The sequence below is a fragment of the Tachypleus tridentatus genome, chromosome 13, assembly GCF_004210375.1.
Source record: "Tachypleus tridentatus isolate NWPU-2018 chromosome 13, ASM421037v1, whole genome shotgun sequence".
Taxonomy (NCBI): Eukaryota; Metazoa; Arthropoda; class Merostomata; order Xiphosura; family Limulidae; genus Tachypleus; species Tachypleus tridentatus.
Window position 1 is genome coordinate 53,167,932 of NC_134837.1, and position 20,381 is coordinate 53,188,312.

General features: G+C 32.6%; 1 protein-coding gene across 1 annotated transcript in view; it reads left to right on the forward strand.

Moving 5' to 3' along the window:
- LOC143236035 (calbindin-32-like) overlaps positions 1 to 20,381 on the forward strand; it is a 100,884-nt gene that overhangs the window by 58,457 nt on the left and 22,046 nt on the right. The window contains exons 2-4 of the mRNA XM_076474265.1: positions 2,367 to 2,452; positions 4,822 to 4,911; positions 7,453 to 7,539. Coding sequence (XP_076330380.1) covers positions 2,367 to 2,452; positions 4,822 to 4,911; positions 7,453 to 7,539 — 263 coding nt within the window. The remainder of the gene's footprint in view (positions 1 to 2,366; positions 2,453 to 4,821; positions 4,912 to 7,452; positions 7,540 to 20,381) is intronic.

The following is a 20,381-nucleotide window of genomic DNA, read 5'->3' on the forward strand; positions in this document are numbered from 1 at the left end:
ATAATAAGCGAGCAATCTTAGTCTATTAATGAATTCCAATTAAAGCTAATCCTTTTTGCTGAACAATTGCAAAAGAATGATTTGACGCATTTTGCAAAGTTGAATAGTTTTCTAGAAAATAATGACTATGATTTCTCAGATGCTAAAGATGATCTTTATGTAAACTGGAACAAAACTCTGTTTCAGAAATTTGAATCACTTTATCCGAATTTAAAAATTTGAAATGTGCCATGCAAAATTTCAAATATCAATTTCAGTAAAGTAATTACATTTTTTGTTCTTGGATAAGTGTGGATTTGAAGACGAGGTGCCTATCCTGCAAAGTGTAGAACACATAAAAGGTAAACAACAATGTTTTATCAGAGAGATGTGGCTCACTATTCTGATAAATTAGAACCTTCTAAATTTAAAGATAGTAATTTTCAAGTGTTTGGATCAACATGGGTGTGTGAGTCAACATTTTCTACGCTAGACTTTCTCAAGTCTATATTACAGATCTCGGCTTACTGACACAAATTTAGAGGCAGAGCTAAGATGCTCATTGAACATAGATATTAAGCCAAATTTCACGAAATTTGTTGATGAAAACCCCCATCAATTTTCACATTGAACGTTTGTTGAAATGCAATTATTTTGCTTAAACTAACATCTTTCAATTTTTTTAAATAGTGTGGCCAACGTTGTTTTCATTGGCCACAGTTGTGTCCACTATGAAAAATAAATTGCTCATCTGTGTTCTAGAGTGAGAGTTGTGGATACATCAGCGTTTTTCTTTGGCTTCGACCAGTTCAAGTATTTAGCATGTATCTGACAAAGAATGCTTTCGACATAAATAGAGAATAACGCCTCTCGAGTCGACTAAGACAGGAATTGTCAGTAAGACCAGAAATTATTGAAATTTAGAAGAATGTTAAACTTGTGCCCACAACAAACCTAGCTGTTAACTAGTAGATATTGCTGATGAAGTCTCATACACACACACAAGTGCATAAACTGAAATAATTCTCTATTTTGTTTTACAAAACAATATACAATATTCTAGAAAATTGTTTATTTCCCCAGAAAATTGCTGAAGGTTATATATAAGGCTTTTGCCTTATTTGACCAGAGGATATATTAAAAACCAAAACCTTCACTGTAACCTGATCCAGAACAACTATTGCAAGCTGCTCTGATTATTGTTTATTAAAGGATGTTATATAATATACAGACGGATATACAATAATGATGTTGTAAATACTAGATTGTGTGGAAAGTTATATTACTGTATAATACTGATGTTGTGAAGGTCAGATTATGTAGAAAGTTACATCAGAAGATGTGAGGAAGCCACGTTACTATAGACTGCTGATAGATTTTAATCACGAAACTCTCATTTGATGGTTGTACCAAACAGAACAATATTCCTTTATCTTATTACTGTGTGAAAACAACACCAAGGTCTTCTGCCAATAGCAATGCTCAAGTAACCGACTGAGCCAGTGCAGAAAAAGAAAGGAGTTACATGGTATGTCTGGGTAACAATGTTAATGTTATAGATATGCATTCCAGCTGAATTTATTAATCGTAATATTCTGTGGTAAAACCTTCTTTTGACATAACCTAACAATAGACGAAAAGTGTTTTTTTAACTGCTTGTTACTGGATAGAGAGCAAATGGGTTAATGCAGTCACGTGCTTAGAATCAATCGGTTTTCTAGTATGATGTTCCTTCACAATATGCATCTTCAAAGGAAATCGAACTTCTCGGAAAATGAAGATTCTAGAAGTGATTATGTTTTTGTGACTACTTATTTAAATTATAGATTTTCATTTCTGGGTAATGGTATTTCACTTCTGCTATTTTTAATCAGTAATATTGTAATTGTTGATGTAACGTGTTTATTGATTGTCCTCTCGCTTCAGGAGTTTACAGTAACGAGGCCTAAGTTTTAGGTTTTTTATTTCGATTTGATAATTTTTTATATTTTCCAAAGAGAAAGATGTTATAGCAATAGATAAACAATCTTTTTTTTTTGTAATTTTCAGGAATTCATAATATTATATAAATTATTAGAGCATAAATGTTTATTGTTCCCTCATCAAAACCTCCTGACATGAAGTAACTTTGAGTAATTTTGGTAGAAAAAAATATATATTCCATTAAATAGTTCGTCTTTGCAATTTCAGGATTTAATACTGTTTTTATTAACCTTAGTCCAACATTGTTTTTTACTCTGATAAATACTTATTATTCTTTGCTTTGGTAATAAAACGTGGTGATAAGCAAAAACAGTCACGCCTTTTTTATCTATTTGATAACTAATTAAACTTTTTCTTTTCATGTTTATATCTTACATATATAAACGACAAGTTCTTTTCTTCAGGCAATGGTTATATTGAGGGCAGAGAGTTGGACAACTTCTTGAGAGAATTCGTGTCCAGCGTCAACGTCACAGATGTGGGGTCTGAGGTATGTTATTAAAATTCCTTTTCCATTTTTTTTCATACTTGGAGATAACAAAATATTATCTAGATGAGAAATAATTTGACATGTATAAATAAATTGAATATCTGAGTATTGTCTTCTTTACCTTCTAGTGTTTTAAAACATTTTTTCATCATTCTATCGTTTTTTTTTGTTAGAAGAAGAGGTCATGATGTCCCTCTAGTGCTAAAGCTCGAATCAACAGAAATAATAAAATTATTATAGATTTTTTTAATTGTCTCTTTTCTTTTACTTTTGCTTTCATCTTGCTCATCTCCATGCACCCACAAAACTTTTCTTTCTATTGTGGTAAAATTGCTTATTAGTTATTAATTACCTTTAACTTCGTGTATTTAATTGTTTCCTCCTGGCCAAGTATGGTTGACAGACACCAAATTTGTAGTTGAAGTTAACTCGATCTTGTTTTACAGTTAAATCAAGTTACTTAAAAATTTACTTTGAATATTAAAGTTTGCAAACACTTTACTCCTACGAAGATCTCGAGATATAAAAATATACAATCAAAATGTCATTTAAAGTCGATAGAAGGGCTGAGTATAACTTACTTGGCCTCTTAATCTGAGGGCACATGGTTTGGGACTCTAACTAACTAAACCACAAATAAAGCGCCCTGCTCTTTGAGGCTGGGTGTGTATGTGTGTGTGTGTTTGTTATGATAGTAAAATTTGAATTTCATTATTGAATAAGAAAAGATTAGTCCAAAAATTGGCTTAGTTGCTGTTGATAAACTGTCTTTCGTCTAGCTCATTAGCTCAAAATTAGAAACGTTTATTTACATATTGTTATACCATAGTTTTACGCGAAAAATCATAAAAAAACAAATAATTATTCAGTGAGAAGTTTGCTTCCATAAACGTTATAAAATAATTTAAGAACCTGAACTTGCATAACGAAAAAATATATATGTATTAGTTTTTGTGATTGTCACCTATTATAAATGATCTCCAACGAGTCTCCTATTTATTATGTTATGTACGTTATGTGTCACGATTTTAAGTAGACAGAAGTTTAATTTTAACTTAGAAGTTAATTTAATGTCTATGTGTATTTGCCAACAAGATTTATACACACAGTTTTCTTTCTAAAACACAAATATATTTCAATATACAAACAACAATACAATTTATTGTAACGGTATTTACAAATAATGAGTTATGTACAAAACTTTACAAACTCACAAACAAGACTCAGTCTAGATCTATTCTTGGTAGCTCTCACGCAGTTTAAAAGCTCACTTTTTACCGAGGAAAAAATTTAATGTCCTTGCAGAAGTACTGATGTCCGAAGTTAATTCGGTTAATTCTCTAAAGTTGAACGGCTCGTAATGTTCAAAAGCTGTAAAATATCTGTATTTTGCCGATTAATAAGCGTTTATCACAATTTTAGCTTCCGAGGCTTATAGTGTACTGACTGTAGCAATCTAACTAAATTATATTGTCTCCCCGCGTTTTGCGATAGCTACCATTTATACTCATTAGACGAGATTCTCGAAACTTCATTTGGCAACAATACTCGAAGATATGTTAGTGTTTTTGTAAAATATATATTGTTTATTTTTACATTCGAGAATCTTCTACAAATTTAGAGAACAGGCGGAACATACGCAATACACATTTAACAATATAAGTTACATACATTTCAAAATATATATTAATCTAAAACAAACAAATATTAAAATAAATGTATAACAGTAAATCCGTTACAGTGATTAATAAACTTAATTTTTACAAATCGTTTAAACAATTGTAGATTGACTGACTATAGAAGATACTTTCAAAGTACTTGTGAAACTACGTTCATTATTATTGTTGTTGCTGAATACAGTGGTCAACCAAATATTCACAAAATCTTGTGATATTTATTTTCCACATGATTTATTTATTTATTTTAAAAATATTACACCATAGAATTCTGTATGTGAGTTTAAAATATATTCAGCGTTTAATAAGTGTCGGAAGTTTGGTCAGAGAACTTTCAACTATTTTATAAAACAAAATTAAAAGAAAAAATGTTACGATATTATAAATAATAAAGATATGTAACCTTACGTGTGTATGTTTTTAGCTTCACTTGTACTTGCTTGTGTAGAAACATCGAAGAAACTCTTGTATTAGCAATGATGCCAAACATTTTGATTCTGATTGGACAACATCATTGGATATGCATTCGAGGGAAGTCGAGTAAGCATTCTGAATATAACGACTGTTATGCGTCAAAACGTTTGGACCCTGTCTTTTTTTATTAGTTTAATTATTTTATGTTTTTTAATTGCTTTTGCTCCTCTTCACTTTCTTTTCCAAAGAAGACTCACATATTCATAATTTTTTTTTAAGACTGTGTCTGAAACAATGATGGCTGAACTGAAAGAATCTTTCATGGAAGCATATGATGACAATAGAGATGGAAAAATAGAAATAAGAGAGGTAGGAAGATTTAGATATTCTCTCAAAAGCTGTATACATATAAGATACAACTTGGGGATTTTTCTATGAAAGCTCAAAATACTTCGATTACCATTTGCTTTTCATTTTTCTGCCTTATATTTAAATCAGCAAAAATTAAAATATGTTAATTTAATCAGAAGTAGAGTCAAATAAGAGCACAATTGTCTCACAAATTAAATAAGCTCCCGATTATACGAAAACAGTATCTATACTTCCAAATAAACATTATGTAATTTGTGTTTGACATTCATTTCACTTCAGCATCTCTTGAGAACGAGTACCAACAGATTCTTTTGTAGTGGTCTTGCTTTTACTAAAATTATTAGGGTTTTAGACATGTTTATTTAATTCTTTCTGTAAAATTTTACAATTGTAAAGTAAAAATGAAGTATTGAACAAACTATAAGCACAACAAGAATTAATGCTGGGACAGTGTTTAAGTTGTACCGTCAAATATTATAATGCATGATCTCTATCCAAATTTTCAGATGAGTGACGTCACCATTAGGTTAAAGATTTCATATTCAAAGCCAACTTTCTATTTATATCTGAGACTACTCATGTCTGTGTTAAATTAAATACCTATACATTACCAAGAGAAAATATGTAATGCAAAAAAGTAAAAACAAACAAACAAAAAACAAGTGGGTATCACTAACATTAAAATAAAGTTTAAGAACATTTATTTCTAACTATACAACAGTATTGACAACTTTCACTTTTTAATACTTTGCACACTTCCTGTTATGTCAACATGAATAACTCAAAATAACTTCGTTGTATATTATATAAATAATAAACCCTTTTGAAATGTGTACATTTTAAATGTACAGTATAATTGTAAAAGGTATTTCATTAAGTGTTTTAATATCATATTTGTTTGTCTTAATTACCACATGACATACAAAAAAAATTTCACAATTTTAACGCTTTGACACATGCTGTTGAGCCGGATTGGTCGCATGGTGTCTGACGCCATCTCCTGGGGGGAGAGTGAGAAAGTGTGTGCTGGGCAGTCTGAGAGAACTACACCAGTGGACAAGGGGGCGGGGCATAAACAGCCAGAGTGTTATCTGACACTTCGAGAGCTTAGTTACAAAAGACACTTAAACTGAATAGCTCATTTTAATGTATAAACATTTTTAGTTTTTGAAGTGTCGGTACTCAGCTCCAATTTCAATTGCCAAAGTGGCAATCTGGTGCACTCCGGCACCACTACATCTCTAGAAGATATGAATGTAAATCTTCACTTCAGATCCTTACTATAGATCAAATGAGATATTTTAGGTTTTATTCTCTCTATTAAAATGCAAAAAATTAGGTTAAAACCGTACACATTAGCATACTTTGTTTTCCTATTGCTGAAAATGCTCATTTAGATAATACACTACTATTGTTAAACTTCTACGTTTTGAAAGCTAATAATATTAAATATTTCGCACAAGATATTTTTCATTTTATAACTAATTTTTCATAGTTTTTAACTTAATAAAACAATATTAAGAATCAAAAATAAAAAGCCATTTTTGGAACAATCAAATATAAAATTTTTATTAGATGCATCAGCTTACTAGTTCCGATAACACAGTTATCATCGTATTATAACAGAATAATATAATAAGAGAATAGTACTGGGATATTGGCGTCTCATAAACAAATAGTTATATTAGTTTATTTTGTAATTATTAAAGTAACCTATGATGGTTTGTTATGATTATAACTTTCAATTATCATTATTTGTTTCAGTTATAATGCTAAATTATTTGTAATTATAACATAAAAACACTGTCATTTGAAGACTATAACAGTCAGTTGAGGCTAGTTATCGTAATGTTGTAGCCATAATTCGTAAGCTTTTTATTAAATATATCAATTTAACGTTAAAAATATCCTTTGAACAAAAAGTAGTTTAGCTGTAAAAAGTTACCATGTAGTTGGTTTTCTTTTGTTTTTTTTTTATAGTCACAAGTAAACATTGTTTTTACTCCGAGTGATTGGAAAGCTTGCCTTTTCACATTGTTAGAATTCTCGTTGATCTTAATCTGTAAGATAGACACAGAAAAATCCGTATTTTCCTTTCATCACAAACGATATATTATTGGTTAATTCTCAAAAAGGTGTTCCGAATCAAACACAGTATCGTAAGTGACAAAAGAAGGCTGTTCCGTAAATTAGTTTGTGACAGAACCTGACATAGTATAAGAATTGAAAACACAGTTGATGTAAAAAATAAAGAGAGAAAATGTCTTTTTAGCTTATTGAGTCAATGACATTTCTAAGATTGCTAGCTACATTTGAAGACCAGGACTGGAAAAACTGGAGCTTAAGAGAAAGTAGGTTCTGAGGTCACCATAAACTTCAATAATAAATGATAAACGAAGAACTGATTGGGAAACTGATTAATGATAGGTTGATGAATTTAACAGCCTTGTTTCATGAAGGTTTAATCAGTTCTTTAAAGTTATTTTTGTCGAAAATATTTATTGATTGATTTTTTGAATTAAATTTCTCTCTGTTCAGCTGGCTCAACTTCTACCACTTGAAGAAAGTTTCCTGTTATTGTTTCGATTTGACAACCCTCTCGAATCCAGTGTGGAGTTTATGAAGGTATGAAAAAAACAAACAAACAGTATGACGTAGGTTTTATCATAAGTATATGTTAAATACATAAACATATAAAACTATAAAAAACAATGTATTTTCTTGAATAAAAACACAAGTTAGATCATTTATGGTTAGAACTAAAAACACATTTTTCAAGAGACGTCTTTCCCGAATTTCAAAGATGCACCGTTTGTTAACTGAAACGCCTGTCCTGATAAATTAAATATGTTCCTACAATTATTACATCTTTTGCCTCGTATTCACGCGTGCAGTTAATTTCTAGAACGATTTTTCTGCTTTTGTATAATTTTTACGATAGGCTTAAGTCAAACGTCTTTATCCCGATTTTACGAAACTTTACTTTCTACGGTAGTTGGAACCTATTTTACTTGACTCAGATCATCACCGATACTTTTCTGAAATAACTATAGGCTTAAGTAAAAACAAAATCTGAGCTTAGTCATCAAGATCGTTTCCTGCATCTCTTAGTGACATATTTTACTTAAACCGGACCAGCAAAAGCATTTTTCTAAAATATTTATATAAGTCTTCGATTTATTATGTTACGTACAATATGTATTAATATTTTAAATAACCAGAATGTTTAATTTAAATTCAAGTTAATTGAATGTCAGTATTATTAAATTTATGATATTTGCCAACAAGATTGATAAACATAATTTTCTTTCTTAACACAAATATATGTTAATATGCAAACAACAATACAATTTATAATAACGGTTATTGTAAATAGTTATTACAAATAATGGTTTATATCAAGAGTTTTACAAACTTAAAAATAACATTCAGTCTTCAATCTGGTCTGGAACTGAATATCGACGGCCCAGGTCCACGACGAGCGAATTAATTTTATGTTGACACATTTCACTTGGTGGGAATGCTAACTAGCTCTATTCTTGTCTAACCTAACGCGGTTTACAAGCTAACCTTTCACAGAGGAAGATAGATATTTAATGTCCTCGTTGAAATACTAACATCCGAAGTTAATTCTATAAAGTTGAATGGTTTGCAATGTTCGAAATCTATAAAAGTTAAATATCTGTAGTTTTCCGATTAATAACCATTTGTCACAATTATAGTTTCCGAGGCTTATAGTATATTGACTGTAGTGAACCAATAATATTCTATTGCCTTTCCGCGTGTTGCGATGGCTACCTTTTATACTCATTAGGCGAAATTCTCGAAAATTCAGCTGGCAATAATACTGACAACCACTAATAGTCTATATGCATCGTACATTGGATTCTTACACTCGAGAATCTTCTATAAATTTATAGAACAGGCGGGACTTTCACAAAACACGTTTAATAATATATATTAGATGCATTAAACGGAAACAAACATAGGTATTAAAATAAATGTATAACAGTAAATCCATCACAATAACGTTAGGTTCAAGTCAAGTTGTTTGAGCCAATCCTTTGAAACTTTGTTTCTTACAACAATTATTCTATTTAACTCGTTTCAGATGTTTAAGAGTTTGTTTTATGTTTTTTCTGTTTTTTTAATTAAGCACAAAGCTACTCAATGGGCTATTTGTGCTCTGCCTACCACGGGTATCGAAACCCGGTTTTTAGCGTTGTAAGTCCTCAGACATACCGCTGAGCCACTGGGGGGCATTAAGAGCTTGTAATAACAATTGGACCATGCCAAGTAGCATGAGTTCAGTTTGAAACTTTGTTTTCTACAGAAGCTACTTGAGCCATGTTTGCCAACATCAGTAGTTGCTTAGATATTTTAACGATTTCAGTTTCTGTTCAAAACATGTGTCCCCTTTTTCTGCATACTGCTTTTCGTAAAGATGTTAAGCTTAAAGAAAACTTCCTGTGGTTATTTCGCCAAATGTGTAGTTGTCTGCTTGCAATTGTTTTAATAAAATAGTTATAGCGATATTCGTCTTAAAATATAATCATAGAAATATCTTCGGTAAAAAAATAATATAAGAGTTTTATCTTATTGCATTAAAAAAAAAAGACAATGCATAAAGAACTGGTGAAAGCAATGTTTCTTTCTTTTCAAATACAACTGGTATGATTTTGTTTTGAATTTTGCGCAAAGCTACACGAGGGCTATCTACGTTAGCTGTCCCTAATATAGCAGTATAAGACTAGAGGGAAGGCAGCTAGTTACCAACGAATAATGGGATTGACCGTCATATTACAACGCCCCTACGGCTGAAAGGGCGAGCATGTTTTGTGTGACGGGAATTCGAACCCGCGACCCTCAGATTACTCGTCGAGTACCTTAACCACCTGGCCATGCCAGGCCCAAATGCATCCGAAACAAGTAAATCAATATCGATAGACTACTCAAGCAGTATGTATTAGATCTCAATGGTTATTATACGTTTTTAAATTAGATTGTTTGTGTAATAGTACACGTTCAAGTTTTATTACAGCAGCATCTCTTATCTCATACAAAAAAAAAATCCATCTTTTGGTCTTAAACGTCTTTATTAACCTACACAAGGAAGAATGAAGGATTAGCTTGTGAATCAGAAGAAAAGAAACTATTCTTTTCAAGCAATACGTGTTTTAATATGATTTACTCTGATTTAGCCTAAACTGAAGCAATGTTTTTTTTACTGAAGGAATATTGGGTTTCATTGCTCCAACGTTCAAAGACTTTGTTGTCATGGTTACACTATCTTCTTCCGTGTTCTCTATTGCTTCCTTTCTTTTTGTTATTTGTGACGTGAAAAAGTAGAAGAACGAAATTAAATTCGTTAAATTCCCTGTTGTTAATGGTTTTACTTTTACAGGTTTCATCTCACATTATCACTGTTTTACATTTAACATTCCATAAAAGGCAAACCCATGAAAATCTCGGACTATCCTCCTTCAATGAACTGACCTGTGAATTGTTAAAACACAAGCACCATATAACATGCTAATGGTTACATCAACAAACAAAACTCAGCCGTTTCCTAAGAAGTTGTCTCACATCTCTCTGAATATATATATAAACATTTACTGATTCTTCTTATTCATTTTCTGAGAAATATCTGTGTTAGGAAAGTAACTTTTGGTGTAAGAAACGAAGGATTGTCATGTTTTGTTTTAAGTGCAGTAGAAAACAATATCTTAAAACGTTCTGTAATAAAGTCATCCTATTTTCTTAAAGCGTGCAGGTAAACATGTATCATGTCAAAAAAAGACAAAGTGACGTTGTCTCATCAGTTAAATTGAATTTCGAATAAGTACTTTTAAAAATGGAAACAAACTAACGATGTTCACCCAAATCCACAGTTTTTTACTTTGTTCCCAGTAATTAGTTGCCAAGTGTCGTTAACTAGACACTTTTCTGCAGTAAATAGCAGCAGTATTAGTCATGCTTAGTTTTGTTTATATCTATTCATCCACATTTTATTTTCAGTTTTTAAGATTAATTAAAGTTTTCAGTGTTAGTTACATCTCATAACACTTGTTTACTAAAGTTTTCCTACTATTAAATATTGTTGGGCAAGAGTTGTTACTTCCAACTACGTTATAAAATCAATACTAGCAGAAAGCACGCTGTATCGTCTCTCATCAAGTACTTAGGATGACTGGTTCTAAACGACCATAGGTGTAGAGGTTCTATTTTCATGCTGTTTATTTGCTAGGCCATTTGCTAAAGATCCCGTTGTTTGCACGCCTAAATTCTAATAGATTAGTAAAACTATATTGATGAAGTAAACCTATAGCTAAAGGTTTAAATAAATGTTAGGTGAGATGTTTAAATAGTTGGATGGGTCAACACTGTTGAGAAACAAACTGTTCACTTGCGTTCTGAGGTATGGATACATGTGTAAGAAATAACAGTAATGAATGTCTGTAATAAATGGAAATATTGTTATTGTAGAAAACCGTTAATTGATTAAAGGATAATCCACCTTAATTTTTTTCCGTCTGCAGCTTTTTTAAACAAAACGGTTAAATATGGAAAAAATTAGCATCGGTTTTGTACGCTTTAAGCCTCTGCCTCACTATGAACAAGTGATTTATTGTTGAGTTTCTTTTAACCATTATATTTCCATTATGTGCTATTGGACAAACAAATATATTTATTTGCAATGGGTTGCTCCTGGCAACCATGAACATTTTACTGCCGTAATAAGAAAGTTTATGAATTCGTTTCCCTCCCTGAACAACCCATGAAAGGTTTACTAATGTTGTCTATTGATATATTCGTTGATCGTGTTATCCTTATCAGCCACGGATACTTTACTCCTTATAGATTGATATATTCTCTGATCGTGTTATTCTTAGTAGCCATGGAGACTTTACTCCTTATAGATTGATATATTCTCTGATCGTGTTATTCTTAGTAGCCATGGATACTTTACTCTTTATAGATTGATATATTCTCTGATCGTGTTATCCTTAGCAGCCGTGGAGACTTTACTCCTTATAGATTGATATATTCTTTGATCGTGTTATCCTTAGAAGCCATGGAGACTTTACTCCTTATAGATTGATATATTATCTGATCGTCTTGATCTGACAACCACTGGGATTTTGCTTATATTGTAAACTATGAACTTGTAGCCGTGAGCAACCACGAAGGTTTAACTTATGCTAATTACTATTCACTTCCTATCAGAGCAAGCTATGTACTTGGAATGTAATTAATCAGTGTAACTAATTAAATGCTCTTTTCTTATCGTTCCTCTCAGAATGCATTATTTCGGCCATAATCTCAATCCACACTGAGACATTCTCTGAATGTGTCTCCCTGAGCAACCAAATGTTGTACATTAAAATATTCCTTGAACGTGTTGTCCTTGAGGTTTACGATATTTTAGTCTATATTATACAAAACGTATCTGTACTAGTGTCTCTTGTGTACAAAAAAAATTGTAATCCATTCAAAAGGAGCCATTGACTTATAATATTGATCGGTTGCCGAGTTAGGCGTTTATAATACGGATGTGGACAGTCTTCTACATGTTTGCTTTCAGCTTTTGTTAAACATAATGAGAGGCAACTATGTTAGAAATATACAAACAACACGTGGAGCAATATTATTAAAAAAACAATCTCAGTAGGCGGTTACCTCATGAGAATGACATTATTTGTTTATTGATGTTCCGAGGTCTATAGTTTCTTGTTATAACAATGTTTATTGTAAACTTCATTTTTTTAACAGACATCCATAATATTAAAAAGAAAGTGTTTGTTTGTTTGTTTTTGAATTTCGCACAAAGCTACTCGAGGGCTATCTGTGCTAGCCGTCCCTAATTTAGCAGTGTAAGACTAGGGAGGCAGCTAGTCATCACCACCCACCGCCAACCATGGGGGCGTTATAATGTGACGGTCAATCGTCACATTATAACGTTGGCTGAAAGGACGAGCATGTTTGGCGCGATGGGGATGCGAACCCGCGACCCACAGATTACGAGTCGCACGCCTTAACACTCTTGGCCATGCCGGGCCCGAGAAAGTTTTTACCCTTAGTGTTTTGCACATTGTTTGAATAGGAACATGCCGGAAATTAGAATGTTTGTTAAGGATTTTATTAACGAACTAGAACGTCATTGGAAGTTACTAACTATCTGTGTTCCAAGAGTGTTTCTTGTACATTTAGTGAAGCTCATTAGGTTCCACAGATGGTGGCTGGGCTAATAAACCTGGTGGCAAGGGGAATTCCGCAGTTCTCCATGTGGTGAAGATTAGGCTTTTGGTACTGTAATGTTCTTGTTAACGTTTGAGTTCGGGAGGAAATAGGGTAGACGAACTCTTTGAATCGAGGCTGTCAGACATTCGTGCTTGTTTTATTTCGTTGCTGTAAAGGAAGGCAGTGGTTCGTCGTTAAGACAGTTTATTTTATTTAACATTTTCTGGGAACACAATGCATAGGAAACATAGCAACTATTCATCGTTTCTAAAAATAAAATATTATATTGTATATGACGTATACTACCATTGCTAATTAAAATGTTTTTAAAGATGCCATCTGGTTTCTATTTAACGTGATTGAGTAAAGGTTTAATTTTCAATACTTAGTTACTAAAATAACAATAATATGAAGTAATTCTAAGAACTTAATGGCGAGAGTAAAAAAATTTGCTTGTTTGCAATTAAGCGCACAGCTACACAATCGCATATCTGTGTTCTGCCCGCAATGGTTATCGAAACCCGGATTTAAGCGTTGTAAGTCCGCAGATATACAACTGCGCCAGTCAGAGGGCAATTAAAGAAGACTGTGTAATAATATGGCAACACAGCATGTCTGTTATATCCAATCCTGACGAAGCCTTTCGTTTAATACCAAAGTTCATCAGGCCGGCTGGAATACAACAGACACAGTAATGGCTAAGACGCTATTTATATTACCAAACTGCACACTGTTGTTAGAAAAATAAATATTGGCATATAACGTAAGTTCAAAAGAAAACAATAAAAATCTAAATAAAAATGCTAAGAATATCAACGAATGATGGCTTATAAAATTAGAAATTTCTAGACTTTTATGAAGTTTTTGTTAAGAAACATTACGTGCATATTAATGTATAGATGTTAGAGGTGAAAACGGCGCAAGTTTACTGTTGTCACAATGAGTTGTCTATACGATCACCTAATCCGCATATTTATTATCTCGCGTTTTGTCAACGTTACAGATAATTCGATGATTCTTTACAGGGATAAAACCTTCAAGTACACTACGCCTTTGTTCTATAAATCCCCTGAGTACACAGGAAATTAGATGGTTTCGAGGAATTAGTAACAGACCGTGAAGGCGGGAAATACATCTCAGTGTTAGATATATTACATCAAAGTAAAACATCGAAAGAAACATAACGCTGTTGATGTGAATAAATAAGATAATACGTTTCTTCTACATTTGTTCATTTAGTCATTGTTGAACTTGGTGTTCTAGTTATAAATAAAACTGCACAAGATACACGGTCACACACATGTATATATGTGTGTGTATAACTTCTATTATACGTTTGTTAGGTACTATTACCACAAGTTTCAATCTGTTATGACTATAGATGATTAACCAGGAATGGAAACTCATTAAATTATTGAACGTATATACATATACTTGGATTTTTTTTTTTTTCATGTTGGAGAAATAACATCTCATTAACGAGCGATCTCTCATTAACTTTTTATATACATTTGTTTAAGACTTGAGGCAACACTCTTTGTTTAAACAAATTAATATTTATATTAAGCTTCTCAGTATTGGTTGATTGATTTATTTACTAGTTAACGTATGATTTTTTTTGTAATGAAAAGGAAGACTGTTCGACCCCGGGACGCACATTCAACTCTTTGTTTTCTGTGATCACGTTCAAACTATTTTTGACCTAATCTTGTAAAATAGATGAGAGAAGCACCTTTAGGCTTACTGACCTGAAAGGCAAGATATTAGTAAATCTTAGTGAGTTTAACTATGAGGGAAAAGTAAACCCATGAGATGAGTTAAAAAGAATACAAAAAGTAAACAGGCTCATGTGTTTGTTTGTTTGTTTTTGAATTTCGCACAAAGCTACTCGAGGGCTATCTGTGCTAGCCGTCCCTAATTTAGCAGTGTAAGACTAGAGGGAAGGCAGCTAGTCATTACCACCCACCGCCAACTTTTGGGCTACTCTTTTACCAACGAATAGTGGGATTGACAAACATTATAACACCCCACGGCTGAAAGGGCGAGCATGTTTGGCGTGATGGAGATGCGAACCCGCGACCCTCAGAGTACAAGTCGCACGCCTTAACACGCTTGGCTATGCCGGGCCCAGGCTCATGTGTGAGAAGTCTATTAATATTTTGAAGTTTTACATTTGTAACTGCGTATATTACTACCCTCTTGTGTTACGTCATTCCTTTCTTTTGACGTTATAAGTCGAAATGAAGTAATTTGTTTATCTGTTATTGGTTGTTGGAAATATTCTTCGATAATTGTCTTCTAGGTTATAATGAGCACTGTGTACGTTTATTAATATTTATAGATGATAAAGAACCTTTTAAAATATGTATAAGTTGATATGTTTATAACCTTATACAGAGTAACGTATAAAAATTTCATTACGAAATAACAGACAGTAGTAACGTTTGTCATTCTGTGACGAAGTCTTGTTGTCAGGAGCAATACAAAGAAAGATCTCTCCAGGGGCAACTCTGCTCCGAGAGTGCGAACAGGTTATAAAACCAATGTACTAATTGTACCTTTTGTCAGAACCAAAGCATGTGAACTTGCTACTAATTAACTTTACTCTTAATTGTGAAGAAAATTAAGTTTATTTTGGCATGTTTTAATTAGAATTTTCACTTTTATAACACACATTTATTTAACAGGTGTAGCTGTGCTAGCCATGACAACGAAATTAGAAATTATCTTTATGAAAAATTCATTCTAAACTTTGACGATTTCCACATTACATTTAACATCCTTTCTATTTCTTATCGTACTATTATACTCAGGTGTACACAAGTTACCATTGTACAACGATTGCACTTTTCTGTTTGTTTATTTTAATTTCGCACAAAGCTACTCGAGGGCTAACTGTGCTAGCCGTCCCTAATTTAGCAGTGTAAGACTAGATGGAAGGCACTTAGTCATCACCACCCACCGCCAACTCTTGGGCTACTCTTTTACCAATGAATAATGGGATTGAACGTCACATTATAACGCCCCCACGGCTGAAAATGCGAGCATGTTTGGTGTGACGGGGATGCGAACCCGCGACCATCAGATTACGAGTCGCACGCCTTAACCCACTTGGCCATGGCCACTCTCATAACAGTACGTGCTTAATCATTTTTCTCACTGCCTTACTACTTCAACATTATTTTAAGGATTATACTATTCCATTAATATCACGGGTTTACTATGTCAACAGCGTTTTCATTGTTGTACTATTTCACCATTGTTTTTACGACTTTACAATTTCAACATTATTCTCTCGGCTGTGCTATTCCAACATTAACCCCGCCTTTGCAATATTTAAAGGTTATTTTCATGGATATATATAAATTCATTATTAATAAAGTCTAGGTTCGAATCCACGTTGCCGAAGATGTTTGGCTTTTCAACCGTGGGGACGTTATAATCTGACGATCAAGTACATTAGTTGTTGGTAGAAGAGTAGCCTATGATTTGGCGATGGGTGATGTTGACTAACTGCATTCCCTATATCAAGGCAAATAAGGGACAGCTAAAGCAAATAGTCTTCGTGCAGCTTTACGCAAAATTAAAAACAAACCAAATGAATCAACATTACTTTAACGGTTGTACCATCTCAACATTATCCTCACATTTGTTGTATTTCAACGCTAATTTCATCTTTTACATTTTAAGCATTATTTTTACGACCCCAATATTTCAATATTATTCTCACATCTTTAGCAATTAAATATTATTCTTACGGCGTTGCTTTTTCAACATCATTTTCACAGCCGTACTATTTCATCATTATTATCACGGCTGCACAATTTCAACATTATTCTCACCGCTTGCACTCTCAGTGGCGTAACGGGACGTCTGTGGACTTCCAACACTAGAAACCGGGTTTCAGTACACATTGTAATCAGAGCACAGATAGTCCATTGTGTAGCTTTGATCTCAAGCACAAAATCAAAATTTAACATTATTTTTACCTCTGTACTGTTTCAACATTGTTGTTTTATTTTCAAATTATTTTCATTTCTTTACTGTTTCGTTATTATTCTGACGAATATATTCTTTCAACATTATTTTCACAGCTACACTATTTGTATTTCTTCCACATTCTTATTATCGTTGTACTGTTTAAATATTATTATCAACACTTTATTATTGCAACATCATTCTCACGACTCTGTTATTTTATTATAATATTTTCTCGGACGTACGTTTTCAATCTAAGCGTACTATTACAACATTATTCTCACGAATATACTATTTAACAATATTCGCACGGATGCACTAAATCAATAACATTGAAAATTCTTCAGTAATTTAATATTACTCACACAGTTTTACTATTTCAGTATTATTCTCGCTGCTGTACTATTTCAACATTATTCTCATGATTGTAACGCTACTATTTATATATTATTCTCACGGCTGTAATATTTGAATATTATTTTTACACTATTATTTCATTATTATTATCAAGACTGCACTGTTTTGAACATTTTTCAAACATCTCTACATTTTCAACATTATTCTCACGGCTCTACCATTTCAACATTTCAACATTATTCTCACCTCTGTACTATTTTAACATTATTTTCATAGCTCTACTGTTTCAACATTATTCTTACAGATGAATTACTTCAAAATTATTCTGACGATTTTACTGTTTCAACATTACTTTCACATCTGTAATAAATCAGTTTCATATTCGTACTATTTCAACATTATTCTCACAACTGAATTATTTAATTCTCATTGCCAAAACTATAGTGTTTCAATATTATTCTCACGTCTTTTATTTTTTCAACACTATCTCCACAATTGTTCTGTTTCATTATTACTGTCATGGCTCTACTTTTTCAACATTATTATTACGACTTTGCCATTTTAACAGTATTCTCACGGTTGCATTATTTCAACATTATTTACTCACTCATCCTATTTAAACATTGTTCTCACGACAGTACTGTTACAGCATCATTCTCACGGTTGTATTATATTAACATTATTGTCCTTGCCGCAGTATTTCAAGATTATTCTCATAGCTGTACTATTCTAATATTATTTTCACGTGTGTAGTATTTTAACACACTACACTTTTTTAAATTTTTACTTGAGAATTTTAGGCCCTCTTATCGGTTAACAACATACTATCAAAAACATACTCTTACGTACCTTTGACGGCTTTATTGTCTTAACAGTACACCTAAATACATCTATTTAGCTGCACAATTGGAATTTTTCCATTAAGGGAAGTGATCTGAGAAGATTGGTTAAAACCTAGAGTATTTCTTTTCGAATTCTAGTTACCATTCGGAAGGCAGATGTTCGTTTGGGGAGAAAAATAAAACAAAAATTAAGGTTTTGAAGTGTCAGTTTATACAGTCACAACTTTCTAGGTTGGTAATGTAGAGAAATGTGCGATTTCATCTATCCCTATGTAAACCTGTTATATACAAAAACATTATTCTATTTGTGCTAGTGGTTACTGTAAATGGTAGCCAAGTTTCTATGATATTAGTCATTCATTTTTTTACCTTTTATTGTTCCATGAATTCCACGATTTTTTCTTTTTCAACTGACACAGGCCCGACATGGCCAGGAGGTTAAGGCTCTCGACTCCCAATCCGAGTGTCGCGGGTTCGAATCCCTGTCACACAAAACGTGTTCGCCATTTCAGTCAGGGGGGCGTTATAATGTGAAGATAAATCCTACTATTCTTTGGTAAAAGAGTTGTCCAAGAGTTGGCGGTTAGTAGTGATGACTAGCTACCTTCCCTTTAGTCTTACACTGCTAAATTATGGACAGCTAGCGCATAGTCCTCGAGTAACTTTGCGCAATGGCCCGGCATGGCCAAGCGTGTTAAGGCGTGCGACTCGTAATCTGAGAGTCACGGGTTCGCATCCCAGTCGCGCCAAACATGCTCACCCTTTCAGCCGTGGGGGCGTTATAATGTGACGGTCAATCCCACTATTCGTTGGTAAAAGAGTAGCCCAAAAGTTGGCGGTGGGTGGTGATGACTAGCTGCCTTCCCTCTAGTCTTACGCTGCTAAATTAGGGACGGCTAGCACAGATAGCCCTCGAGTAGCTTTGTGCGAAATTAAAAAAAAAAACTTTGCGCGAAATTCCAAGTACAAACAACAACTAACACCAATCAAATGTAAACTGTTTACTTTCATCCAGATCTTTGTTCTTTCTTAAGATTACTTAATACAAACATGAATGCTAAGCTTTTACAAATAATTTATTTTTTAAATATGTTTAAAAATAGCGATCAGTGGAATAACTAATCCAGATCCGACTATTAGCTTTTACGTATTAGCTTGGTAACGATTTTGTTATGCTGATAAATATATAACGTATTTATATATTTTGTGCTCAAGTATTATTTTGTAGGAAAATAATAATTATGTTTCTTGAAAGGCTCATGTTGTTGTTTGCTCGTTAAACCTGAAACCCAACAAAGTTTTCCCTTAAGGGAAGTGATCTGAGAAGTTGGGATAAAATTTATTGTTCAGAACTCTAGTTACCATTAGGAAGACAAATGTTTACATAGTGGTAGACAAAGACATCGATATTTTCCAAGGAACTTTTCGTTCGTTTAGGGGGGGAGGAACAAGACAAAAACGAGAGGTTTTTTTGAATGTGCCAAATATATGATCACAAGTAGTCTGGCGAAGAACTAATTATGCTAGGAGTCTAGCTGGTAAAAACAGTGGAGCATCTACAGATAACATACTAAAAATCTATAAAACATATATTAGACCAGTAATAGATTATGCAGCTCCAGCATGGATAACTGTGAGCAATAAAATAATTAAAACCAAACTACAAACAGTCCAAAATACACTCCTAACAACTGCATACAGAGTTCCAAGAACCATATCATCCCAGTTTATTCACAAATACTCGAATATACCAACCCTACCAGATAGACTCCTACATAGTACAATAATGTACTTTAATAAGAATTGGATGAAAAACGAATTACTATGCGAACTAGACAGGTACCTCATACATGATGAAGCTAGTCCTAAATATCTCTCCCCAGTTAACTTATATTTTAAATATAAAAATAAATAAAAAAAAAAAAAAGTTATATAAATTTAAATAATAAAAAATTAATAATAATAATAATAGCAAAAAATAAATAAATAATAATAATAATAAAATCTTTCTACTATATATATATGTATTAAAAAAAAAGCCACCAACAA